Source organism: Salarias fasciatus, chromosome 16, assembly GCF_902148845.1.
Source record: "Salarias fasciatus chromosome 16, fSalaFa1.1, whole genome shotgun sequence".
In the NCBI taxonomy this organism is placed as follows: domain Eukaryota; kingdom Metazoa; phylum Chordata; class Actinopteri; order Blenniiformes; family Blenniidae; genus Salarias; species Salarias fasciatus.
Window position 1 is genome coordinate 1,459,632 of NC_043760.1, and position 27,911 is coordinate 1,487,542.

At 52.8% G+C, this 27,911-nt stretch overlaps 1 protein-coding gene across 1 annotated transcript; it reads left to right on the plus strand.

Moving 5' to 3' along the window:
• Nucleotides 1–139: 139 nt before the first annotated feature.
• trappc10 (trafficking protein particle complex subunit 10) lies at nucleotides 140–24,031 on the plus strand. The gene is made up of 23 exons (XM_030112737.1): nucleotides 140–319; nucleotides 4,486–4,567; nucleotides 5,656–5,791; nucleotides 9,831–10,030; nucleotides 10,159–10,354; nucleotides 10,919–11,030; nucleotides 11,118–11,365; nucleotides 11,444–11,590; nucleotides 12,192–12,306; nucleotides 16,145–16,221; nucleotides 16,317–16,408; nucleotides 16,911–17,051; nucleotides 17,447–17,556; nucleotides 18,796–19,349; nucleotides 19,426–19,567; nucleotides 19,761–19,919; nucleotides 20,000–20,229; nucleotides 20,441–20,541; nucleotides 20,623–20,749; nucleotides 20,940–21,104; nucleotides 21,669–21,849; nucleotides 22,067–22,261; nucleotides 22,345–24,031. The coding sequence occupies exons 1-23, from the start codon at nucleotides 259–261 to the stop codon at nucleotides 22,590–22,592; spliced, it is 3,819 nt and encodes a 1,272-aa protein (XP_029968597.1). The 5' UTR covers nucleotides 140–258; the 3' UTR covers nucleotides 22,593–24,031.
• Nucleotides 24,032–27,911: the final 3,880 nt, after the last annotated feature.

Genomic DNA, 27,911 nt, shown 5'->3' on the forward strand with positions numbered 1-27,911 from the left:
CAAATATTTGATTTATATGTAGAATTGAGGCTTTTAATGCCATTTTCTGCTCATAAATGAAGAGAACGCGGGAAAAGGCGCGCTGGCCCTTTAATGACGCAAGGCTGACGCACGGGGTGACGTACAGGCTGACGCACTTCCCGGAACTGCTGTGGGGACACAGGCCCCATCGATTCAACACAACTGCATACATAAGCACTTACTAATAATAAAGCCCTGTTTGTATGTCACTTTCATGGAGCTCTACCGCTAACACCTATGGAGTGTCAAGAGGAAAAGCCGATCATCTATACCATGGAAAACAAGCCGATTGTAACATGTGAGTGTTCGCTGAAAGCAGACGTGTTTTTCCTGCTAGCTGCGTCCATTAGCTCGCCCGGGCTAAGCTAGCTGTCACCCCCAGCCTGCTCGGAGACGCGGTTTGTGTCCGTCTCTTCATTAACGGGGCTTTTTCAGCTCGTCGGGGCTGCAGTGTGTTTCTGTTCTCACATGAAGAACGCGGTTGTTTGAGTGTGTGGTGCTGAGCGGCTGTGCTGCAGCTCGCCGGCAGCTACACCGAGAACCAGGCCCAGCTGACGGGGTAACGCCGCGGCTGCTGGCTGCAGGTCGGGGGGGTTTGTGTCTGCTCCCCGCCGAACAGCCACGCTTCCCTCAGTCCTGCGCATGGTGTCTGCTGTCCCGGGCCCGTTTGCCATTCATAAATCCCTGGGAGTCTAACGAGGGCGTCTCTCGGGGGTTATTTTGGGAGGTGGCGGTGGTCGTGGGTGCCAGCCTCATCCATTTTTAGCCGCGTCCAGGAGCGGACCCCCGCTCCCTGAAGTCCTGACCCCCCGGAGGGCTGACTGCTCTGGGCAGGGTTTTACTGCCCAGCGGGTCATGTGGGACCTGCTGTGTTTCACTGGAGGCTTGGCAGTCCTGTTCGATGCTGCGGTCAGATGATCCAGCTGTGACAGGTGAATGATGACATGAAGGAACAGACTCTGGCTCCCAGACCTACAGGGACAGCCTCCCTGCAGCTTTCTCTCACCGACACACACATAAGCGCTAACATGCAATCTTGATATCTGGATCCTGGATGTGTTTTAAATGTCTGTCAAGTCACACACTGTATTGAAACCTCCAGGATCTTACCTGTAGACACTCAGAAGAGTGAATAGCATTGCAGGGCACCTCAGACACCAGGACAGGGCGTCCCCAGGAGCCGCCATCACTTCCACGTCTTGCTCCTGCTGACATGTTTAGATGTGTGTCTCCACTCCAACACGCCTTGCTGTTCGTCATCATTGGTTTTACCGGTTAACACTGCAGCCTCAGAGCCAGATCTGAGTTCAGTTCTTGCTGCAGGGATCACAGTCTGAAGGTTGCATGTTCTCTCCCTGACCTTTTACTCCAAAGTCATGTTTTCGTAATTCACGAGGCGCCTCTAAACTAACTGTCCGTGAGCCCTGGGTCCCCGGCAGCCTTCCAGGGTGTACCCGGCTCTCCACTCGCTGTCAGCTGGAACCCAAGTCAGTGTGCTCTGCAGGGAGTCCCCGGGAGCTGGAGCGCACCTGACAGGGTACAGACCTGTGACACCCTGCATGTTGAAGATGTTTCCTGCGTGATCAGAATGAATGAAGCACTGTGAGAGCTTCTCATGGCAACCCGGGACGTTCAAGGATATAATCGGAGTTAAATGAAGAAGCATTTCAGTATCAGATGTTGATGGCTTTGTGTTTCGGGATTTGCAGTTTGTTTTTTCTAGTGCTTCTGCAGTTTCTCAGAGATGGTTGACTTTTTTTACATCATTCTCCTCTCATCCTGATGCTTCTGGCGCCGTTGGTTGCTGCTGAGTGCAGGCAGGCTCCATGTGGAGCATGGATGCTTCAAGCCTGCTGCTTATTGGAGTGTATTCAGTCTTCTGCAAAGTGTGTGTTAAAGATGTTGCTGCAACAGCAAAAGGTGTAGTATACTGTGGAAGATAGAAAGTAGTGTTTTAATTCCATAAATAAGTGACTTTTGTTCACCTCACTGTGACACACTTTGCTTATTGTCAGAAATCTGCTTTTCCACTTTTTCGCTGCTGTGTGGACGTGCACGTCCCTCAGATCAGGCATGTTTAGATTTGAAAAGCGGCGTGAGGCACGCGTTGCTCGTCCTGGGACGGGCGGCGGCGTCTTCTGCCTCACGCCGTCACGGGGATCCGACGGCTGTTTGCTCTGCAGGCCGGTGTTTGATCGCAGCTCAGCAAACATTCAAAGTTCACATATTTTAACGCAGCAGTTCTCAGCGTCGTGTCTCAGTGACGAGAGGCAGTCATGGTCCAGGTTCACCTGAGACGGCTGAACAGACGATCCAGTGACCAGCAAACAGCCGTGGAGTGAAGAAAATATTTGATTTATGCTGAACTAACTGCATCGTCAAACCCCAACCTGGAGTAACTTCACCTTTTAGGGTGTTTTTGGACAGATATGCTGTGAAATGGATGTGCTCTCAGGTTCATCCCACACAGATGATTTTCTCCGCCATTGTTCTCACTGTCATGCACTATTATTACACATGTAAACGCTGCTGGGCCCTGCTGTCTGGGTTCTGACGGCCTCGCTGGCTGGGGTTCAGGACTCTGGACCAGCAGGACTCTGGACCAGCAGGACTCTGGACCAGCAGGACTCTGGACCAGCAGGACTCTGGACCAGCAGGACTCTGGACCAGCCGGACTCTGGACCAGCAGGACTCTGGACCAGCAGGACTCTGGACCAGCCGGACTCTGGACCAGCAGGACTCTGGACCAGCAGGACTCGCTCCAGCTGCATCCTGCAGGTCATTCCAGGACATTTCCATCCAGACTGTGTTTTACAGAACAGCCTCTGTTCTCAGTTTCATGGCCTACTTTCAGCGTCAGTCCGTTGATGAAAACACACTTTATTATCGATGATTATTAGATGTTTTAGACCCGTGGCCACAGATGAAGATATAGCCTCTGGAGTGTGATCTGCCTTAATCACAGTCACTCTTCGTATTTTTCTGCCGTGGTGAGAAACGGTTGGTCAATGATGGGAAACATTCAGTGAACAAAAAAGGTTGAAAAGACAAGAAAAAGACTCCCATGTGACTGGATCCGCCTGAAGACACCTGGATGGAGGGAAAGAGGACGGAGGGCCAAGCAGATCCAGAGAAACCGCCCCTCCATCCATCCCTCCATCCCTCCCTCCCTCCACCCCTCCGTCCATCCATCCATCAGAGAGCTGAAGCTGCCTCCTCCTGGCCTGAGTGGATTCCTGTGAACATGGCGGAGCTCATGTTTGATTTGGACCCCGGGATCCTTCCGTCTGGAGTTTGCATGTTCTGCCCGTGTGCTCATGACTCTCTGGTCCGGCTGTCTGTTCTTTCCCGCCTGTGGCCTCCCGGTCAGCTGTAGCAGAGTCCAGCGTTTCCTTCCAGCTAAAGGCCTCCTGTGTTTTTGGAGCTGCTGTCAGCGGTACAGGGATCGTCACAGTCACGAGAAGAAGACAGATAATGCAGTCCAAGTTTGTCTTAACGAGCTTTTTATAGCTGCGGTTCTTCCTGTCAGCCCGCTGAAAAGGCTCACAGTTCACTCGGCTTCACGACACGCCTGAGATCAGAGTTCTGGGAGCAGCAGTCTCCCTGTGGACAGATCAGCGTGTCCCTCACTCTGGCTGGACTCTCCCGTCTCGCTGTCCATCTTTAAAGACGCTAAGAGACGTGGCGTCCGTCCACACTGAAACTGTCCTGACTGAACCTCTGCGTCCCATGATCCTTCAGCTCCGTCCCAGTCTCTGCAGCCGAGTTAATTCTCCTCGTGGTTTATATTCAATACATGTGATCAGGCTCATGGAGGAAGGCTTCTCATGCTTTTACGTTTGGTTTTTGAAGTGAAAGAAGGTCTTTCAGTTCAGATAAATTATATTTTGACCTGAATATTTATCACGTCATTTATGCGAAGTCAGGCGCATGATTATGTGAGTGATTGATACTGAAGGTTTCCCCATAACTGAATCACACACACTCTACTCTCTAGAGTGTTTATTTATGGTTTTGTTGTCGTTCGATCTCCATGTTTGACCTGTGGGCTTCAGCTGGACTGTGCTGTGGAGGAGTGAGAACTGATCTGATATCGTGTGTTTTGATGGTGTATGAAGTTCTGCGTGTCCCGTTCCGACGTTTTCCATGTTGAGGTGTGAACACACAAAAGTTCTGTCGTGTTTTGTGTCCATCGCACAACAGCTGGAAACACAACGTTGGTTTTATTACAGTCGCCATAATAACAATCCGTCTTCATCGTGCGGCAGCCTCTCGCCCCACAGCGCCCCCTCATGGAAACTACATGTCTTCAACATTTCTGCCACTTCCTGTTAGGGGTGGTGTTGTGTTTTAAAGGCCGTGTCGAGCGGCGCTGTGTTTTCCTCTCCAGGTTTGTGTTGTGTGTCTTCGCCCTGAGCCGTTGAGCCCGGCTCTCTGACGGTTCTTGTCTCCCTGTCCGTCCAGGTGCTGGAGATCAGGCCCTGTTCACGTCCCTCTACACCTCGCTGGCTCAGCAGCTCCCCCGGGAGCCCATGGAGTGGAGGAGGTGAGTCCGGAGCCGCCGCTCAGCTGTTCGCTCATCAACGCTGTCAGCATCCCGGGGAAACGTGCAAACTCACGAGGCTCCACGCCGGCGGGAGGCGTCCAGCTGGACGCTTCAGAGCAGCTCTCACCGTCTGGCCTGGGCCTCCCGCTTCCCAGCATGCCTTGCCCTTTTCGTCTTTTCTTCTTCATCTCTTGTTTTTAAACTGGCGCCCGCTCACTCGGCGGGGGCCGTACCGCTGAGGCGACGCGGTTAGCATCCCAGGCGGCGACTCATAGCTTCGTAGCTTCTGTGTGAACAAAAAGGATCCAACGTGATGAAAAATCAGAGTCTTCAGCTCTCAGGTTGGAGCTCGGTCGTGTCAAACGGGGTTTTCAGAGCTCAACAGCTTTTTTTTGACTCACACAGTGGATGAATCTGGGAATCTTTGCCCAGCGGTTCTATATCAATCGAATAAAAAGGCTGTGAGCAGCAGAAGAAGAAGACTGGAGGATTAGAGTTGCGTTTTTGCTTCCATTAAACGAAGACAGAACAGAACAGAGAACGTTTGATGAATCTGAGAGGAAACGGTCTGCCTCGTGTGCAGAGTCAGACGCGCTTCTTTTCCCTCTGTTGTTTTCCGCCGGAGTTATTTAAACAATGACGCAGCCTCGCTGGTTCTACCGGTTGATTTATTAATAGTGTGTGATCGATGACTGATGGCTGCATTACGGCTCCTCTGCGTGGGCGGAATCTCGGCGTGGATTCGATCAGCTGGCAGGGCTCACTGGGCTTTTATTTTGACAGTATTTGCTGCAGTAAGACCAGGTGGGATGAGGGTGGAGACAGGTTTGTGACGATACCTGAGATTTTCCAGTAAAAGAAACTTTTATCCGATTGTAACGATGCTCATGTCAGAGTGGAGTAGATGTAATAAACTCTGGAGAGCTGGAGTCTGGCTCTTCATCTGGTTCGATGCCCGACGGTTCTCCCCCAGACTGCAGGGCGGCGCCATCGCTGCTCAAACCTTTCATTTCAGGCTCCAGTGATTCTTAATCGGGCTCACTTTCAACACTCTGTCCGTCCTCTTGTCCTCTTGTCCATCTGTGCAGGACGTACGGCCGCGCACCCAAGATGATCCACCTGGAGGCCAACTTCGTCCAGTTTAAAGAGGAGCTCCTCCCCAAGGAGGGCAACAAGGCGCTGCTCACCTTCCCCTTCCTGCACATCTACTGGACCGACTGCTGCGTGAGTACCGACAGCACGCCGGGCGCCACGTGCACTGTGCACGGGGAGCAAACAGGAAGTGAAGTGGGAATGTGCTGCTGCTGACCGAGCAGCTGCCGGCATTCAGGAAGTGCTGCGGTCAGCTGGTGACTCATGGCGCTTCCTGCGGGAGGCAGGACTGGTCTCAGACCAGCGGGGACGGCGTGTCTTCAGAGGTCACTCTGGATTCTCAGCACCTCTTCAGACACGCAGCAGTGGAGCCGTCTGGGCCGAGTCCACAGTCCTCAGCTGCTCCTCCTCGTCCTGCTGCTCACAGCCACAGGCGGCGGCAGCAGGCGGGTCAGAGGTCAGCAGGGGGAGGGGGGGTCTGCCTGACGGGCCACAAACCCACAGTGTCCCAAACAAGAGGCCATTCCTGAGCAACGGGCAGTCAAGACTGTTCCGGTTCATTCAGCTGAGGTTCTGCAGCCGTCCGTCCGTCCGTCCGTCCGTCCGTCCGTCCGTCCGTCCGTCCGTCCGTCCACCCACATGTTCAGGAAGTGTTGACAGTAAAGGATGATCCATTCACTCTGATTCCTGCAGTGAGAGTTTCAACTCAGAGCAGCAGCAGAGCTGAGAGGACAGGAGGTCTTCAGCTGGACTCAGCTGGTCTCCACCGTCCAACGCCACTCTGCAAGAACCTTGAACATCAGGGCTACACACACACACACACACACACACGCACACACACACACACACACACACACACACACACACACACACACACACACACACACACACACACACACACACACACACACACACCCTCCAGTGTCCCCTTGCATAACAGCTGACTCATCACATCATTTCCCTTCTTCTCATTCCTGACTGATTCAGACTCGACCCTCCAGCAGCCGACCGTCCTCCTCACCCGTCTCTCGCCCTCTGTCTCTCACCCCCTGTCTTGCGCCCTCTATCCCTCGCCCGCCATCTCTCGCCCCCGTCCCTCGCCGTCAGTCTCTCGCCTCCGCCTCTCACCCCCTCTCTCACCCTCCATCTCTCTTGCCCTCCTTCTCTCGCCCATTCTCTCTCGCCCATTCTCTCTTGCCCTGTCTCTCGCCCCCTGTCTCTCGCCCTCTCTCTCGCCCTCTGTCTCTCTCGCCTTCTGTCCCTTGCCCTCTCTCTCACCCTCTGTCTCTCTCACCCTCTGTCCCTCGCCCTCTCTCTCTCACCCTGTGTCTCTCTCTTGCCCTCTCTCTCACCCCCTCTCTCGCCCTCTCTCTCTCTCGCCCTATGTCCCTTGCCCTCTCTCTCCCTCGCCCTCTCTATTTCTCACCCTCTCTCTCTCGCCCTCTGTCCCTCACCCTCTGTCTCTCTCACCCTCTGTCTCTCTCACCCTCTGTCTCTCTCGCCCTCTGCCTCTCTCGCTCTCTCTCGCCCTCTCTCTCCCTCATCCTCTCTCCCTCGCCCTCTCTCTCTCGCCCTCTGTCTCCCTCGCCCTCTCTCTCTCGACCTCTGTCCCTTGCCCTCTCTCTCTCGCCCTCTGTCCCTCGCCCTCTCTCTCTCTTGCCCTCTCTCTCTCTCACCCTCTCTCTCTCTCGCCCCTCTCTCTCTCGCCCTCTGTCCCTCACCCTCTCTCTCTCTCGCCCTCTGTCCCTCGCTCTCTCTCTCGCCCTCTCTCCCTCTCTCTCTCTTGCCCTCTGTCCCTAGCCCTCTCTCTCTCACCCTCTGCCTCTCTCGCTCTCTTTCGCCCTCTGCCTCTCTCGCCCTCTCTCTCTCTCTCGCTCTCTGTCCCTCGCCCTCTCTCTCTCTCTCGCCCTCTGTCCCTCGCCCTCTCTCTCGCCCTCTGTCCCTCGCCCTCTCTCTCTCTCTCGCCCTCTGCCTCTCTCGCCCTCTCTCTCTCGCCCTCTGTCCCTCGCCCTCTCTCTCTCGCCCTCTGCCTCTCTCGCCCTCTGTCCCTCGCCCTCTGCCTCTCTCGCCCTCTCTCTCTCTCGCCCTCTGTCCCTCACCCTCTCTCTCTCGCCCTCTGTCCCTCACCCTCTCTCTCTCTCGCCCTCTGTCCCTCGCTGTCTCTATTTCTCGCCCCCTCTCTCTCTTGCCCTCTGTCCCTCGCCCTCTCTCTCTCACCCTCTGCCTCTCTCGCTCTCCCTCGCCCTCTCTCTCCCTCGCCCTCTCTCTCACTCGCCCTCTGTCCCTCGCCCTCTCTCTCTCTCTCCCTCTCTCTTTCGCCCTCTGCCTCTCTCGCCCTCTCTCTCTCTCTCGCCCTCTGTCCCTCGCCCTCTGCCTCTCTCGCCCTCTCTCTTTTGCCCTCTGCCTCTCTCGCCCTCTCTCTCTCTCGCCCTCTGTCCCTCGCCCTCTCTCTCTCTCGCCCTCTGTCCCTTGCCCTCTCTCTCTCTCCCTCTCTCTTTCGCCCTCTGCCTCTCTCGCCCTCTCTCTCTCTCTCGCCCTCTGTCCCTCGCCCTCTGCCTCTCTCGCCCTCTCTCTTTTGCCCTCTGCCTCTCTCGCCCTCTCTCTCTCTCGCCCTCTGTCCCTCGCCCTCTCTCTCTCTCGCCCTCTGTCCCTCGCCCTCTGCCTCTCTCGCCCTCTCTCTCTCTCGCCCTCTGTCCCTTGCCCTCTCTCTCTCTCCCTCTCTCTTTCGCCCTCTGCCTCTCTCGCCCTCTCTCTCTCTCTCGCCCTCTGTCCCTCGCCCTCTGCCTCTCTCGCCCTCTCTCTTTTGCCCTCTGCCTCTCTCGCCCTCTCTCTCTCTCGCCCTCTGTCCCTCGCCCTCTCTCTCTCTCGCCCTCTGTCCCTCGCCCTCTGCCTCTCTCGCCCTCTCTCTCTCTCGCCCTCTGTCCCTCGCCCTCTCTCTCTCGCCCTCTGCCTCTCTCGCCCTCTCTCTGAGGTGGAGGAGTTCAGAGGAAGCGTAAACCTGCTCCTCTTCATTCTTCAGGCGGTTTCTGATGAGGAAACAGACGAGCAGCAGTTCAAACGTCTCCTGAGCCGTTTTAACATGTTTAGTTTCAGCCTGAGTTTCATTTTATTGATGTAGTGAAAAGACGGAGCGTTCTCCAGCAGCCACCCGTTGGTCTAAAGCGCTTCTTGACCGACAGTATTCTCAGTATGAGACGATGTTAAACCTCCAGGGTTTATGGATTTGAGAGGAGCTGTGACTCTTTTACTACTCCTGTCCAAACAGTTGTTCCAAACCTGGGCTGCCGGCCTTTTTGGGTGTCCTGCACAGATCATCCTGGGGCTTCATCTGCTCGCAGTGGAGTTAAGGCCCGTCCATGCTTCACATGTACGCGTTTCCGCGTCCGCTTTGGAAGGTCCGCGCACCACCGATGCGGACGCGCTTTCTCCCATGCTACATTTTGAGCTCAGCTGTGCGTCTCATGCAGGCGCGGTGATCCACGCAGCCTCGACAAGCTTTTCCGGCTCTACAGACTGTTTATCTGCTCCTTTATTACGGATTATTTAGAGAAAATTAAGCACATACATTGTCAGTACATTATCTTTAAGTATTAAAGTTTAGTTAGCCTTTTTTTTCTGTTTCTGAATTGCGGGGCGGCGCCGGAGCGATTAGTTACTTTTTCACTTCTGTCTGCAGACCTTCTCCTCCCTCCAGACAGTCTCTCTCTCTTTCCACGAGGTTTTCACTCTTTCGGTGTCTTTAAGTGGAGCCATCAGGCTGGAGCTCCGTCTACTTTCACTTTTACCGTCATGTTTTGTTTGCTATGGCGCTCTGGCGCAGGCGTACACTTCCGCGACCTGCGCGCAATGCGCAACGCGGTCTCAAATTCTGGCTGCTGCGCGGACGTCCGTGGACCGGTCCGCGCGGACCCTAGCGGACAGGAATTCATGACGATTTTTACGTCACGCGGACCAACGCGCAACGCGCACCCACGCGGACATGTGAAGCATGGACGGGCCTTTAGGGTTAACTGACCCCTGACCCCTGACCCCTGACCCTAACATGTTATCTAGAAATGGGAGTCCCAGGCCTCCGTGGTGGTCTTGGGAGACACTGGAACCGTCTGGGGTTCTGTGTTCTGTCAACGAGACGCCACGGACGGCGTGGGCTGACCGAACGCCTCCTCTGCAGGACACGGAGTCGTACAAGAGCTCGGTGAAGGAGGACATGACGCGCTGGCAGAACAGCCTGCGGACGCACAGCTCGCCCGACTGGGTCATCATCGTGGTGGAGACCAACGACACCAAGAAGAAGAACAAGCCCAACATCCTGCCGCGCTCGTCCATCGTGGACAAGATCCGCAGCGATTTCTGCAACAAGCAGAACGACAGGTGAGGCTCCGTGGCCCGGCGGGGGGAGGGGGGAGGGGCGGGGTTATTCTGGAATCGGCAGGAGCAGGTTGGGATGTTATTTGTTGAGCCGTACTGGAAACCGTTCAGAGCCCCTCGCCTCTTCCCAGGTGTGTGGTCCTGTCGGACCCCCTGAAGGACTCGTCCCGGTCGCAGGAGTCCTGGAATTCGTTGCTGCTGAAGCTGCGGACGCTGCTGCTGATGTCCTTCACCAAGAACCTGGGCCGCTTCGAGGACGACATGCGGACGCTGCGCGAGAAGCGCACCCAGCCGGGATGGAGCTTCTGCGAGTACTTCATGGTCCAGGTGCTCCGGGTTCGGGTCTTCAGGCCCACGCCACGCTCAGTGCTTCCGGTCCCGTTTGCACGGCGGCGGGTTCGAGTGAAAGCAGAACACTTTCTGTATGTTCTTTATTAACACCTCTGAAGGGGAGACTTCCTGAAAATGAAAATGTTTCTGCAGAAAACGTGAAAACGCAACTTTTTTAAAACTCCGCCTCCACGGCTGGAGTCCTGCACATGCTCAGTAGACGCGCAGCAAGAACAGTGGTTTCCTCCAGAGTCATGACAGTTCAGACTCTCCTGGTCCGGCCCGGCGGACCGGCGGACCGGTTTAGCTGTCAGTGTGTGGACCGGCGGACCGGTTTAGCTGTCAGTGTGTGGACCGGCGGACCGGTTTAGCTGTCAGTGTGTGGACCGGCGGACCAGTTTAGCTGTCAGTGTGTGGACCGGCGGACCGGTTTAGCTGTCAGTGTGTGGACCGGCGGACCGGTTTAGCTGTCAGTGTGTGGACCGGCGGACCGGTTTAGCTGTCAGTGTGTGGACCGGCGTGCTGGATCTGCCGTGTGACGACTCGCTGTCTGGTTGTTAGGAGGAGCTGGCCTTCGTGTTCGAGATGCTGCAGCAGTTCGAGGACGCCCTGGTCCAGTACGACGAGCTGGACGCCCTTTTCACGCAGTACGTCCTGAACTTCGGGGCCGGAGGTAGGTCGCAGTCCCTCGGGACGCCGCCAACGTTTGAGCGAGCGGGTCGGCAGAATCAGCTGGGGTTTCCGTCCGTCTGGGTTTCAGACACGGCGAACTGGCTGGGCTCGTTCTGCGCGGCGGTGCGGAGCTGGAGCGGCCTGCTGCTGCGGAGGCCCATCGACATGGAGAAGAGGGACGGCATCCAGCGCGGCGAGGCCAGCCTGCTGGACCTGCGGAGCTACCTGTTCTCCCGCCAGTGCACCCTGCTCATCTTCCTGCAGCGGCCCTGGGAGGTGACCCAGCGGGCGCTGGAGCTGCTGCACAACTGCGTCCAGGAGCTGCGCCTGCTGGAGGTGAAGACGGCGGCGCCGCGGCGGGCCGGGTTCCCGGGTCCCCCCCCCCGCTGACCGCCCCGTCCCTCTGTGTTCCAGGTGTCGGTGGTGGAGGGGGCGCTGGACTGCTGGGTGTTCCTCAGCTGCCTGGAGGTTCTGCACCGGATCGAAGGCTGCTGCGACCAGGCCCAGCTGGCCGCCAACTGCTCCCACACCGTCGGCCTCTGGGCGTACGCCACCGACAAGGTGAGGCGCCGCCCACAGCAGGCGGACCGGCGAAACAGAGCCGTCACTTCACATTTAATGGAATAGTCCGAAGATTTTGGACCCACGACCTATCCCTATAATTTTTATAGTGAGACAAGATCATACATACCTTTATCTGCGTCCAGTGGCTGGTTCCCAGCTGTGAGCATCGTAGTTAGCTTAGCTTAATAGCTGGAGGTGAAGAGGAGACAGAGCCGGACTGACGAAAGTGGACAAAATCCTCCTTCCAGTGGTCCAGGGGACGGCGTATTAGCATGTGAAGTAAATCCGAATGGTTATAAAACTTTTTAAAAGACGTGTTTTCTTTTCAATCCATTAAAATAACGTTTTGATACACACAGATCTGCACAAGCATAGTGCTCCGTGGAAGGATATACCGGAGCACAGCAGCCGAGTCTATGGCTGCTACTGCTGTGCTCCGGTATATCCTTCCGCGGAGCACTGCGCATGCTCAGGTCTGTGTATCAAAACGTTATTTTAACGCATTGAAAAGGAAAACACGTCTTTTAAAATGAACCCTGAATGTGTCCCTGCTCTCTGACCTTCATGTATTTGGTTTGACGTGACCTCTGACCTCCAGCTGAAGTCTCTGGGGGAGCTGTGTGGCCTGGTGTCGGAGAGCGGACCCACGTCTGAGGACCTGAACCGGACGGTGGACCTGCTGGCCGGCCTGGGAGACGAGAGGCCCGAGACGGGTGAGTGCCAGCGGCTGGAGGGTTCAGGTCTTTCTGGAGGAGGAGGAGGAGGAGGAGATCAAGCTTTATTCATCACTTACTCTTCAGTCTCTTGCTTCAGGCCTTTCTGAGTTTGCATCTTCTTTATCAGGATCTCACCATCGTGTGTCAATCAGGAATGTTTCCATTGAGATCCAGAATATCGACACAGTGTGGTGTGAGATGAAATCTCTGTTAAAGTGCTGTAAAACTGACCACAATCAAATGGATTACCGTTAAAAAATTCTGAATAGCTGGGCTTCAGCCTCTGTTGAAGATTGCCTGCACATCATTCATTACGGCGGGGCAACAGTACATTAGAAGGCCACATGTATGTGCGTTCACTCATTGTGTGTTAAATGTAGAGACTGTCATCTGCAGGAGTCTTCACTGTTTTTTTTTTTAACAAGGTGTCTTTAGTAATTTGCAGTGCATCTTTAACAATTTACAATCATGTAACCATAGTATATAGAAAGTACCTATAGAGATACAAGTAGGTGAACTATATAACATAAATCAATAAAATAAAATACAATAAAGCGCACCCCCCCAACACCCATATAGTAATGAACTTATCAATTGGAAGACAAAAGAGAGGGAGTTAAAAAAAAAATAAAATAAAAAAAAAGGTGAGACAGAGTAAAGAAATCTGTAGTTACAATTTTCAGAGGTCTGAATCAGGACATAAACAGACATATGAACACAGGGTACATTTCAGGAAATCCTCCAGCTTTTCTTCAGAGCTTTTTGTTGTATTCATAGGCCCCTGGGGTTATATATCCACAAAGTTATCAGGACTTAACACATCAATTTGACTGAGAAAAGGTTGCCATATCATTACGAATGTATCGGCAGACCCCCTTATTGTGCACTTGATTTTCTCTAACTTAATCAAATGAAGCATGTCTCTAATCCACTGTCTGAATGTTGGAGGATGGAAGTCTTTCCATCTAATCAGAATCTGTCGTCTGGCTATTAGTGTGGCAAAAGACAGGAGGTTTTGGGAATATTTATTCATATCTTCCTTTTGTGTCACCACCCCAAAGAGAGCGAGAAATGTGGATGGTTCTAATACGAGTCCTATAGTTTCATAGAGCAACTTAGAAATCAGTGACCAGTAATTGGACAGACTGAGACATTCCCAAAACATGTGGATCAAAGTGGTTTGGAATTGTTTGCAGTGATCACATATGGGGTTTATGGTTGGCACAAACCTTGACAATTTAGCCTTGGTCCAGTGCAATCGATAGAAAATTTTGAACTACGTAACAGTGTGTTTCATACAAATTGAGGATGTATATATTTGTTTCATCATTTCTGACCATACAGACTCAGAAATTTCTGTACCAAGATCTCCTTCCCATTGGCCTTTAAAAGAATACTCCGAAGATTTTGGACCCACGCCCTGTCCCTATCATTTACAAAGTGAGATAAGCTCAAATACCTTTTTTGTGTCTGCGCGTCCAGTGGCTGGATCCCAGCTGTTAGCGTCGTAGTTAGCTTAGCTCAACTGCTGGAGGTGAAGAGGAAACAGAGCTGGACTGACGAAAGTGGACAAATTCCTCCTTCCAGTGGTCCAGGGGACGGTGTATTAGCACGTGAAGTAAATCCCAACAGCGGCTGAGTCTATGGCTTCTACTGCTGTGCTCCGGTATATCCTTCCACGGAGCACTGCGCATGCGCAGGTCTGTGTGTATCACAACGTTATTTTAACGGATTGAAAAGATAACACGTGTTTTAAAATGTTTTATAACCTTTCGAATTTACTTCACGTGCTAATACGCCGTCCGCGGACCACTGAAAGGATGATTTTGTCCACTTTCGTCAGTCCGGCTCTGACTCCTCTTCACCTCCCGCAGTTGAGCTAAGCGAACTACGATGCTAACAGCTGGGATCCAGCCACTGGACGCACAGCCACAAAAAAGGTATGGATGAGCTTATCTCACTGTGTAAATGATCGGGATAGGGCGTGGCTCCAAAATCTTTGGAGTATTCCTTTAAGGTCGTTAAGGGTTGTGGGCTCTTCATTTACTAATATGAAATATATATTCCCTGTCTTGCTCCTTTGAGATGATATGAGATTATTAATAGAATCTGTCAGTGTCTGTGGGGGTGTTGAGGGAAAATGAACTATGTTAGACGAGGTGAAGCTACGAATCGGTAAGTATCTGAAGAAATGGGACCTGGGAAGGCCAAACTTCAGCATAGCCTGCTCGAATGAGGCAAACATTCCACGAATGAACAGGTCATTAAAAGAATAGATCCCATATTGAGGCCACGTACTAAATAAACCATCTGTCAGAGGGGGTGTGAAAACAGGATTTCCTAAAATAGGGGAAAGTGACGAGAAATGACAGATATCGAAATGCTGTCTGAACTGTTTCCAAATTTTTAATGAATGGACAACAGAGCAGGATGTATATTTAGTAGTGCTGTCAGTTTTAATTGCATTGATCGCAATTTAATCGCATTGATCGCAATTAATCATGATTAATTCATGGAAACCTGTCAACAATTAACTTTTTTAAAGTAGAGATTAATCGCAATGAAGAATCTAATCCTCATAAATCAGTCCCAATGTCAGGAAAAACACTATTATCCTCTAGTTCTTTTCTTTGACCCAATTGGCAGACCTCAATGGATTAATCGCGATTAAAACTGACAGCACTAATATTTAGATAATGGGTCGGGGAATGGAGTGCTAAAGCATAACAAAGTGCTAAGTGAGACATTACAGGGTTAAGGTTAGTTAGGGTTTTTTTTTTTTGCAGCCAGTAGGAAATCTTTTTAGTATTTTCAGCCCAGTAGTAAAACTGAAAATTTGGTAAACCTAGTCCTCCCTCCTGACAAGGTCTTTGTAATACAGCTTTGCGTATCTGGGGCTTCTTTTTATTCCAAATAAAAGACAATAGATTTTTGTCTAGGGAAATGAAAAGTGTTTTGGTTAAATAGACTGGAATGCATTGAAACAAATATAAAAGTCTGGGCAAAAGAGTCATTTTGATGGAATTAATCCTACCTGCCAAAGATAGTGGTAGCAGGCCCCATCGGTCTATATCCTCCTTAAGGGAGGACAGGAAAGGTGGAAAGTTTGCATCAAAAAGATCTTTAAATTTGTGTGTGACCCAGACACCCAGATATCTTATCTTTTCTCTGCAAACCTTAAAGGGTATTGGATGCACAGAGGATTGTTCTTTTGTAGTTAGATTTACCGGCATCAGTTCACTTTTTTGTTTGTTTATCTTATACCCAGAGATCTTACCAAATTTATCTAAGAGATCTAAGGTCGGGGGAAGAGAGGAGGATATGTCAGACAGGTAGAGCAACATGTCGTCTGCATATAGCAAGATTTTGCATTCCAACCCTGCTTTTGTAATACCTTCAATGTCCTTGTTGCTACGTAAGGCTAAAGCTAGTGGCTCAATAGAGATTGCAAAAAGGAGAGAGGAGAGTGGACATCCCTGCCTGGTCCCACGAGTTAGTGCAAAGTCGGGTGAAATATTGTTGTTGGTCCGCACTGCTGCCATTGGAGAACTGTATAATGTTTTAATCCATGATAGAATATCGGGACAGAGTCTTCAGTGTTTTGCAGAACTTGGCAGCTGTGTTGTGTTTTCTGATAAATGTTGAAAGTTGTGTTGTCGCCGCCTGCTTGCAGGCGAGAGGCGAAGCGTCGGCTCCGTCTTGCCTCGGGCTGTGAAGCCAGCACCAGCTCATTCAGGCAGCCATGTTGATTAAATGTTAATGAAGAACACTGACCTCCATTCGGTGTGTTGAAGGGCTGTCCCCTGTCCCCTGTCCCCTGACCCCTGTCCTCCAGTCAACAGTCTGCAGAGCCCGTACAAGAAGCTGAAGGAGGCCTTGTCGTCGGTGGAGGCCTTCGAGCGCCACTACCTGGTGAGTCCCCTAAAAAAGCACGTCCTCCGGCTCCCTGGGGTGAACCTCGGCTGATGGAGGCGTCTGTCTTCTCCATCTGTCTGTCCCCGCTTCAGGAACTGTCCCACGCCGCCATGGAGATGTACCGAGCCATCGGCCGGCTGCGGTCTGCTCGCCTGGTGGGGAAGAGCCTGGCTGAGTTCTACATGTGAGAACCGTCTCGTCCGTTCTGGTTCTGCAGGGCGTGCACGTGTGCATGTGTGCACGAGTCTTCACTCATCTCTACTAACTCAAAAAAAAACCAATTAGACGGTAATTCAGGCTCAGGCTGTGTGATGTCCAGTTTCTACTGGTTCTGCTGGTTTCTGCTGGTTCTGCTGTGGCGTAACAGAGACAGGTCTAAAGTAGAGATTCTCAACCATGGGGTCGTGGCCCAAAGATGGGCCTCGAGCTTGTATGAGATCCCAGGAAGGAGCCGTCACGGCAGCCAGGTGTGCTTCACCTGAGAGAGCTGGGCCGGAGGTCAGAGAGCTGCAGCAGCTGGTGTGTTGTACCTTTAATTTTCTGGACAGGCGCAGCTTGGGTCTACTAAAATATGGTCCTCAGCTCCACCTGCAGTTCAGAGTGTTCAGATCAGGAGGTTCTTAAAGCTGTTCCAGCCTCTTCTTCTTTCCAGATGTGCTCAGCTGTCTGTCTTGGTGTGTCTTCAGGAGGAAGGGGGACCCTGAGCGGGCCGAGAAGTTCCTGCAGGAGGCCCTGAAGTCCTACGTGTCGGAGGGCTGGAGCCTCCCCGTCACCCACACCCGGAGGCAGATCGCCGAGTGCCAGAAGCTGCTGGGCAGGACGGAGGAGTATCCTTCCAGACCGCAGGCTTCTCTCGGTGGAGGACTGGTCCCTGGTCTCCGCTGTCCTCCATGTCTTCTGTTAGGACTAGAAACAAAACAAGGCTTTGTGCTGGTTTCAGCTGTTTCTCTACTTTAAATCTATTTTTAGAAAAACTTAACAAACTCTGTGGAGTCCAGGTTGTTGTTCTTAAAGTCAGTCACCAGATTTCCTTCTCTAATTTACTGCAAACTGTTGAAGTCAGCGATGAGATTTGTTTTTGCTCTCAGGAGATTATTCAGGGGATTGTAGTTCATCAGACACACATCGCAGGGTGAACCGGTTTGAACCCGAGTACCGTGAAGCGTGAGAGCTAACCACTGCCCCACTCCGGCAGTTTTCCCTCCTTCACCGCCGCGTGCAGATACCTGCAGACCAGCGCCCTGCTGGCCGGAGACGGAAACCTGAGCACGGAGGAGAGGAAGCACTTCTGCCAGGAGATCCTCAGCTTCTCCGCCAGGTCCGGAGAACAGTGTAAGTGAGAACCTGTGGGACTCAGCCGCCCGTCCGGATCAGGGTCAGGAAAACCGTCATGGAGTTTTCAGCATCTGTTTACACCACGGCATTTCTCAGAGCCACGGAAATGTCCCACTGTGTTTAGTTTCATTTAAAAAAAAACCAACAGCACCCACTAGTGGCCCAACATGGAAACTGCGCCTTGTTCTCGTGAAATGAATTAAAAAAGCCTTTCCAGTAGTTCAGCCTGCTTTGCTGAAGGAGTCCCGTAGTGTCAGGTCCAGCAGCATGTTTGGTTCGGTTCTGGACTGAGCAGCAAGACGGAACCAACAGGAAGCTGCAGCAGAACACACTTCCTGTCTGTGACACGCCGCAGGCCTCGTCTTCTAACTTAGCTTCAAAACACAGCTCTGCCAAAACAGTTTCCATTTGAGTAGCGTGACATATTTTATCTCTAATTCATCTTTATATCAACTGCGACGTGCCTGCAGACCAGGTTCTGCAACCTTTAAATCCAGAAGAGCCGTTTTAGTGACTTTCCATCAAGTCCAGCAGTTCGGGAACCGTAAAGAACCTTTAACCTTTAAAACGAGCAGAGTGCAGCTCAGGAAGCTTCACAAAACTAGAGCTGATGATGCATTCATGAAGTTTAACTGCAGCTCAGAACAGAGAACATTTTATTACATTCAACCTATTTTTTTACCTCATTTTAACAGTTTTGTTCTTTTCAAGCTTTTTTGTTGGCAGTTTTGACATTTTAGTTGTTTTATCCATTTGACCTCTTTTTAAACTGTTCTCTATGCTTTTTCCTGCCATATTTCATTTTGTTATGTTATGAAATTGGAGACATTTCAGGTTTTTTAAGCTGTTCTATCATTTTTTCCCCCATTTTTTGTGGTTCTGATTTTTCCTAATGTACTTAAAACTTATTTGAATCCCTTTTCAAACCAGAGTAACGAATCATTTCATCATTTAAAACTGAATTTATTCATGGATCATGTGTTGAAGGAGCCGCTACAGAGAGACTGAAGAGCCACATGTGGCTCCAGAGCCACAGGTTGAACACCCCTGCTCTGTGGACGGAATGAAAGAACGATTCCATCAGTCAGGATCGGTTAAAGCAGAGGAAATGTGATTGGCTGCCGTGCTGTGTGGCGAGAAGCAGCGAGCTTTGTGTTTAGTGTGTTGATGATCGTGATGTTAGAGTACCATGTGACCCCTGACCTCCCCGGCTGACCGTGCCCTTTCCGCCCTCAGCTCCTAAAGTCACCCTCAGCATGAGCGTCTTCACTCAGCTGACGCGGCTGCAGTTCCGCCCGGCGACGGCGTCGGTGCACTCCGGCGCCGTCCTGCAGGTGGAGCTCACGCTGCGCTGCCTGATGCCCGTGGCGGTGCGCATCCAGCAGCTGGTGGCCAGCGTCCACTTCGACGTGGACCAGGGGGGGACTCTGGGGAGGCCCAAGGGGGCCAAGAGACCGGCCAAGCCCGGGACCATTGAGTTCAGGCCCGGCGGCTCCTCGGCGGGGCCGCACGGCTCCGCCCACTCCGCCGCCTCCTCGCTCGCCTGCCCCGTGTTGGAGCTGGACGAGATCCAGGACCGGAGTCCCACGGACAATTCCCTCAACTCCACGGGCGTGGTGTGTAAGAACACTCACCTGCTGATGCGTCGGCACGACAGCGGCTCGCCGCCGCCGGACACGACCAACTGCGTGAGCCCGCCGGCCGTGGCCATGAAGGAGGGGGCGCAGGTGCTGAGGGTGCAGGACGTCACGCTGGAGCCCGGGAACAACAGCATCACCTTCACAGCCCCGGTAAGACACACACACACACACACACACACACACACCCACGCCCTCCTCTTCTGACGGCCGTGTGTGTCCGCCGCAGAGCGCCCAGCCCGGGACCTACACCCTGCGCCAGCTGTGCGCCACGGTGGGCCAGGTGCAGTTCGTCCTGCCGCACATCTACCCGTCGGTCCGCTACGACGTGTATTCCCAGGAGCCGCAGCTCACCGTGGAGCCGCTGTCAGGTCAGCAGGCCGGGTCCACAGTCAGGGCTACGCACGGAAAGGTCAAAGGTCAACGTCCTGTCAGCAGCACAGGCGGAGCTCTGGCTGGAGAGCAGGGTTCTCCAGCTGAGACTCCAGCAGCTGCCCGGATGCAGACGTGTGTGTGTTGTGTGTCACTCATTGGGGGTGTGTGTGTGTGTGTGTGTGTGTCCAGAGCCGCTGCTGGCCGGCCTCCCTCAGACGGTGAAGTTCACGCTGCTGACGGGTCACTACTCGGTGAAGAAGGGCGACGCCCTGCAGCTCAGTAACAGCGACTCCATGCCGCTGCTGCCCTCCAGCTGCTGCACCGCCCACATCCGGAGCCCCGCCCACGGTCAGTTCGCTGCTGCTTTCTGCAGGCTGGTTGTGGCCCTCGGGCCCTATGTTTGACACCCTGCGGTTGTCGGTGCTCAGACCCGGTCGGGGAGAGCGTCCTGTCCATCCAGTCGTCGGAGAAGGTGACCAGCATCAGCCTGCCGGCCACGCCCCCCTACCACACGCTGGAGTTCCAGCTGGAGGTTCTGTGCGTCATCCCGTCTGGCGCCGAGCGGCCCGCCAGCGAGAGGCTGACCAATGGCGAGGTCCGGCACCGCCCGCGCAGCTACAGCCATCCCGACACGCCCATGACCGCCATCGACCAGCGGGTGAGGCTCCGCCTGTTTTCCTTTGACGGTTTTTGAGAATCAGTTTGGAATTCAGATGAAACACAGAGGAAGAGTTCCTCTGTGTTCCGTGCTGTGAGAGATGAGCGAGGCTCTCCAGAACCTCCAGTGTTCACTGAGAGCAGGACAGCCGCCGCCGCCGCTCCGCTTCCTGTTGTGGAGCTTTGACGTGAATCAGCTGTTTGACCTGCAGATGTCCATCGACTGTCCCTGGTCCATCTACTCCACGCTGCTCGCCCTCACCTTCTACATCCCCTTCAAGACCAGACACACTCTGCTGTCTGCGGGGAACAGGTCGGTGTCCAGTCTACACGCACACACACACACACACACACACTCAGCATCAGCCCCTGACCTCTGACCTCTGGCCTGCAGGAAGTACATCCAGGTGTGTGTGCAGAACGTGTCGGACGTGAACTTCACGCTGTCGGAGGTGAAGCTGACGGAGAAGCAGCAGGAGACGACTCTGGAGCTGCAGTCACTCAACACTAAAAACCACCAGGTGGGGGGGTGGGGGGTGGGGGGTTCTCGACGTTTTCTCTACATCTTCATCAAAAAATGCTGAAATGTTTCATCGTTGCTCCTTGTTTTTTAACAAGTGTGTGTGTGTGTGTGTGTGTGTGTGTGTGTGTGTGTGTGTGTGTGTGTGTGTGTGTGTGTGTGTGTGTGTGTGTGTGTGTGTGTGTGTGCAGCTGCTGTGCAGTAAACACAGCGTCTTCTGCCTGTGGGAGGTGAGGTGGAAGGACGACCTGCCCTCCTGCCTCCAGTGTGTTTTCTCGGCTAGCTTCTCCCCGAGCGAGCGGAACGTCTCGGGTTCTAAAGCCTTCCACTACCAGTTCCAGCTGGAGAGAGTCACTGTGAGCCAACACACACACACACACACTCACACACACACACACACACACACACTCACACACACGCTCCTTCAACACACTGAGTCTGTCACCTCAGTTAACCAGGTTAAACCAGGTTGGGTCGAGGGGTCACTGTCACCTTCATGTGTTTGACCTTACGACCTCTGGCCTGGTCCTGTTACCCAACAGAAGCTCTCCTGTGATTCGACCTCAGCTCTTTGTTTGCGACGTGACCTGAACCCACCAGACCTTCTCCTGCTCTCCTGCTCTCTCAGCTCTCCTGCTCTCAGTCCCCTCCTTTTACTCTCATCATGCGTCAAATGAGCAGCGAAACACATCAGAACTCTGGTTTTAACTTTTCCTATCAACACATTTCTGAAGCTGTTGGATAGTTTGAAATCTGCATGGTTGAAACAGAGCGTCAGTCTGGCTGCTGCGTCTCCATGAAGAGGAACGAGACGGAGTTAATGAATAGACCCTGAGTTCGCTCTTCCTCTGGCTCCTCCTCCTCCTCCTCCTCCTCCTCCTCCTCCTCCTCCTCCTCCTCCTCCTCCTCCTCCTCCACAGACGCTGTACAGTGTCCGGGCGGACATCTTGCCTCCCGCCGGCGAGCAGCACTGCCGCTCCGGCTTCCTGTGCGGTCTGGAGGTGTGTATCACCCGGCTGAGCGAGCCGGTGGACGGCGAGCTGGCAGAGGACAGCAAGACGGACGCCGACGGCCTGAGAACCACCAAACTCATGTATGAAGGTACGACGCCGCCACAGTGTCTCGAGCAAGGCGCTGTATTCCGAGCAAGGCTGAAAAAGCTGAGATCAGTGGAGCAAAACTCTCTGGTCAGAAAACCATCAGTCAGAACAGAATCAGAGCTGCTGGAGTCGTCTGTTGTGTTAGAGGAGCGTATTGAAGCTGACGGCGTGGCGGCCGGGCTGCTCGCTCGCCGCCGCCCCTCCCTCCCTGTCCCCAGTGGCCGACAGCAGCAGTAACTGGGCGGTGTGCGGGAAGAGCTCGGGGATGGTGTCCATGCCGCTGACGGCCAACGCCACCCACCGGCTGCAGATCGAGGTCATGCCGCTGTTCGCCGGCCACCTGCCCTTCCCCAAGATCAAGGTGCTCAAGTACCTGCCGCACACGGCGGCCGTGGCCATCCAGCCCGACCCCGGTGAGCCTCCCGCCTTGCCGCGCCGCTCCGCTCCGCGCCCTGGTGCGCTCTGGGTAACGTCTCCGTGTCTTGTCCGCCCCCAGACAGCTGCGTGGAGAACGACAGCCTGTCCCTGCTGGACAAGACGCTGGACGAGCAGGCGGACACGGCGAGCATCCGCAGCCGCGGCAGCGTGCACTCGGTGGGCAGCGGCGAGCAGCAGCAGAGGGGCGTGGCCATGCCGCGGCTGGAGCCCTTCAGCCCCGGACAGGTCTTCAACCACAGCCACGCCCGCCAGGTGCTGGTGCTGCCCGCCGCCGACGACCACATCATGGAGGTCAACGCCACATGACCCCGGCGTCCGGACGGCACCGCGCCCTTCCTGTCAGACTGACCCCGCCCCCCGCCCCGCCTCGCCCCGCCCCAAACACACCTGGACGGACTCCGCCACTGCGGGGCGGGGCGGGACCGTGAGTCCATGTCTGAGACCGCCGCAGGTCGCCGGGATGGACTCACCCCCCAAAGCATGTAACGTCACATCACTGGAGGGGGGGAGGGGCCAAAGAGACCACACCCTCCTGCGGTTTCCTCTTCCTTCCTGCCATACTGTACAAAGCTCATCGGATGGATTTATAGTTCTAAATATAAATACAGCAGCGGACTGATCCGTCACGCCGGCGCCGTTTCCAGCTGAAGGAAAACAGTCCGGATGGTTCCACCACGCACCAAAGCCCCGGTCCGCTTCTCCAGTACTGTACCTGGACTGTGTGTGTGTGTCTCTGTGTGTGTGTCTCTGTGTGTGCGTGTGTGCGTGTGTGCGTGTGTGCGTGTGTGCGTGTGTGCGTGTGTGTGTGTGTCGCCCTGAGCCTCTCAGCTGGTCGACCTCCGTGAGGAACTCCCTCTGTCCTGCTGGCTCTTAAACACACCTCCCAGAGTGTGTGTGTGTGTTGTAGGCAGGGCCGCCGTGACACGTTTCCATCAGTGCAGTCAACGTTTTCTCTCATTTCCAGAAAATCCAACGTTTCAGATTATCTTGGTATTTCTTCAGTACTGTGAGTCTCCTGCAGGGGGAGCCGGAGAGCAGCCAGCGTTTTAACTCTTCACACAGCAAACAGTGAGGAAGAGGCAGAGGCTGAAGTCACTGAAGCATCACACATCCAGATGTTGTGAAGATGGGAAGGAAACCACTGAAATAGATAAAATAAGGTTCAGCAGAAAACCAGGAAGCCAAATGTTTCACTGAGAGTCCTGAACCAACAGGAGGGAGAGTTTAGTTTTTAAATCCTCTTTTGAATATGATTCTGCAGCATTTTGTCAAATTTGGCCTCTTTGATAAATTAAAGTTGGGAAAACACCTGAACCAGCCACGACTCCAGAGGCTGTGTGCGTGCGTGCGTGCGTGCGTGCGTGCGTGCGTGCCTGCGTGCGTGTGTGCGTGCGTGTGTGTGTTTTGAGGTGAAACTTTTCCAAAAGGATCGACCAGTGCACATCATTGTCTGTCTGGATTGTTCATGTTCTGCATATTTATTGTATGTGTGTGTTGTGTGTGTGTGTGTGTGTGTGTGTGTGTGTGTGTGTGTGTGTGTGTGTGTGTGTGTGTGTGTGTGTGTGTGTGTGTGTGTGTGTGTGTGTGTGTGTGTGTGTGTGTATCCATGTCCGAGCTATGCACACCCCCCTGCTGGATGGGTCCGTCCCGCCCCGCCCCCTGCTGTGACCACTGTACATACGGATCTGTAAATATGATTCAGATGAAAATCATCTTTGATTGAAGCTATATTAAAAAAAAATCATCAGACGACTCTTCGGCCTTTACTGAGTTTCTGCTGTTGTCTGGTGTGTACATGTAGATATTGACAAACGGAGGTAGAAGCAGGCTGGGAGGCCCCAGAGCCCAGTCACCATCCTGCCTGTCTGCCGGGGGGGCCTGGGGATATTAGCATGGTGCTGTTAGCATGGTGCTACACGGTGCTTCACAGTTGGATTCATAATAAATCTGCAGATAAACATTCCTCATGTTAAAGGGACTTAAGGCAACTTTACAAAATGTACCTGGGTGCTGCTCGGTAGGCGCTGTGGGGAACTGCAGCCACCAGCCGAGGCGGCACGGGAGCGTGCACAAACACTTTTTTTTTGACTCGCGGGATAATGCTGATAAAGTCCTTGTTTTCGTCTTGGTGGCACTTTTTTGTGGGCTTTGAGTGGATGCAGGTCATTCGATGGCAGCTGAAGAATCCATTTGCATCCCAGCAGTGTTTGAGTCCGTGTCCACGTCGGCCATGTTCTTCCTGTTCCAGAGCTGTCAGATTTGTCACATCCCCACGACTGCGCGGGAAATTCGGACGCCGAGCTGCAGCCAATTCTGTGACACACAGCCTGTATAAGGCAACAGACAGATACGCGGATTGGCCTGTTAGTTTAGGTTTTTAATGCTTCACGACCCATTAGCACTGACTAAACTGGAAATGCATGTGTAGGTTTTCACAAATCTTGCCTTAAGTCCCTTTAAAGGAATACTCCGGAGATTTTGGACCCACGCCCTATCCCGATCATTTACACAGTGAGATAAGCTCATAAATACCTTTTTTGTGTCCGTTCGTCCAATGCCTGGCTAACAGCTGTTAGCATCATAGTTAGCTTAGCTCAATTGTTGCAAGTCAATAGGAGACAGAGCCGGACTGACGAAAATGGACAAAATCCTCCTTCCAGTGGTCCAGGGGCCGGCAAATTAGCACGTGAAGTAAATCCGAATGGTTATAAAACATTTTAAAAGACGTGTTTTCTTTTCAATCCCTTAAGATAACGTTTTGATAGACACAGATCTGCACAAGCATAGTGCTCTGCGGAAGGATATACCGGAGCACAGCGGCTGAACTGCTGTGCTCCGGTATATCCTTCCACAGAGCACTTCCATGGAGCTTATCTCACTTTCTCAATGATAGGGATAGGGTGTGGGTCCAAAATCTTCGAAGTATTCCTTTAACAGGACTGGACCAGGACCAGGACCCACATCCACATCTGTTATGGTCCTTTTAGAACTTCTGACAGTGAAACTGAACTCGACCTGCCAGACGTCAGACTCGTACAGAACAGACTCTCTTGAGCTGAAAACGTTTGTAACTCCGATCGCAGCTTTCAAGGTTCTGACACGAAGCGAAGCTGGTGGCAGATCATATCACACAACGGAGGTTCTGCTGCTAGAAGCTTGCAGACAGACCTGCTCTTGTTCATAGCCTTTCTTACTTTATCCTATTTATTTTGAGGACCGATGCATGGTAATGCTGGACCTGATGGGGACAGAAAGACAGCAAGAGAGCCCGAGAGTGAAGGACACAAACAAAGAAAAAGAGTGAAGAGAAGGAAGAGAGCAGAGATGCGACGGTCTATCGACACTCCAGACGATCGGCTGCTGCTCCTGCATGAAGACATGACGGAGGACATCCTACAGACTTCAGTTTCAGAACATAGCTGGTAGTGAACTGGGGCGTGAAGCCGGGACCCCTGGCGGCCACAGGGCCCGGGCCCCTGGAGGCCAAGACCGGCAGATCCAGGAGCAGCTGAACAGCTCTGGATGCTTCAGATTTTCACTGATCTTCTCTTCTTTCCCAGGTGTGAAGTTGTGAGGACGTGACTTCCAGGACTCAGCTGGATGCTGTTTCCATGTGTTAGAGCGCCCTCTGGTGGCTGAAGGCAGAGCTAACAGCAGCTGTTCTTCACTTCTGAAAGCAAACTCTCGTTGTGTGTGTTGTTGTGACGTGTGTGTGTGTGTGTGTGTGTGTGTGTGTGTGTGTGTGTGTGTGTGTGTGTGTCTGTGTGTGTGTGTGTGTGTGTCTGTGTGTGTGTAATGACTGGTTGATTGATCAATCAGCTGGCTGATGCAGGTCAGGTGAGGAGAGCTGCTGGAGCTGCAGGAGGAGCCTGGTTGGCCGGCCGGGGAGGAAGCCAGCTGCTGGAGCTGCAGGAGGAGCCTGATTGGCCGGCAGGGGAGGAAGCCAGCTGCTGGAGCTGAGGGGTTCCTCCTTTCAGCTCAAACATTTAAAGTAGTTCAGAAAAGTGGTTGAAACAGCTCAAAACACAGCTTCACACCCTTTATTTTTTCATCACCTCAGGGCTTTTGGTGCTGCTACACAATGCTGTTTACGTTTTAAAAAATATGATTCATAAGTATTTCATGCAGTTGACATATATCTGTTTCAGAAGGAAGGCGCTTTGAGTCTGATCTTTACGTGGCTTTCTAGGTGAGCGTATACGTGAGCGTGGTGCCTCAGGCGGCCTGAGTGGAAGCTTAAATGTCTTTCTAGAGAGGTGAAACAGCGAATGTCCTCCTCAGCAGCAGCAGTCGGGGTTGAGACGGGAAGGTTTTCCTTTCCCGTGTTTGTCAGTCCTCTGGGGTCACAGTGGTTTTCGTTTTGGAGTCTTTGTTCCATGATCCTGGCTTGTGGACTGGTTTCTGCGCTGAGCTTCTCCTGACGCCTTTCACCTCCATGCAGTTATATTTCACCTTCTGCTGGATCTGGGAGTGTTTCTGTGGTCTGACCTGGGACCTGGGACCAGTATCTGGTCTGGGTCACTGACCGACTGGGGCGGCTCCGAAGCTTTAGGAGAATAAACACATTAACTTCTTACTGGTTTATTTGCACATTTTGTTTGTTATAGAGAGGACTTACCTTTGAGCTCAGGAAGGATACAGAATGAAAATAGAGGAAATGATCAATCAGCTGAAGCCTCTGTAAAGTCAGTACTTCACTAACATTAAAGAAGAAGCTGTTTTTCTCGGTGTCCATCCTAGTTTTAGAAATACAAAGACCAGTGGTGCTGCTTCCCATATCACAGGTTTATTGTAAATATATAGTCATTGTTCATACCGTTACAAAGTCTGCTGGCCCCATGCAAAACCTCAGCCTGAAACCTCCGACTGCAGTCTGGAGAATCACACCATGCTTCTGCTTCTGCTCTTTCACTTCCAGTGTGACACACATCTTCATTCCAGCCATCCAGCTGTGTTCATGCAGTGTTCTGCTCCTGCGAGGCATTCCCCAGCGTCCCGTACGTTTGAGGGAATCATGCTCAACCAGTCGAAGAAGCAGTGGGGATGAAAAGAGGCCGTTGCCCGGCTCTCGGCTGATCTCAGCTGATCACAGTGAGGCGCCGCTCCACTCAGACACCAGCATGTCCGATTCCCATCATTCCCCCGACTTAAAGACACATTGAGGGATAAACAGGAACATTTTAAAGGACATCTGTGAACATGAATTAAACCCTTAAACAAAAGGCAGGACCACTTCTGGGACTTCTGCATCTGCACAGGAACTCTGTGGCCTTTTTAACATGAAAAAACTGTTGGAAAAACTGTCGACCAGAGGAGTGGATTCATGGATGCGTGGAGCACAACATCCAGCAGACACTGCTGTATGGGACGTTTCAGGAGTTCCCTGGAAGGTTCAGAGGTCGTTCTGTCGTCAAAGTGAAGCTTATAGTAAAAAACAGTGCAGGGTTCTCTCACTTCCTACACTTCATCATTCACCTGAAATAAACAAAAAAATAGCTGGAGATGTGTTCTCAGATCTTTGAGTGAACGTTTCCAGAGTTAAAACAGACTTTAATCCAGTTATGTGTGAAGTCCAGGTCCTGGTTAAACCCGGTCTCTGCTCTCCTATCAGCCATCAAACACTCC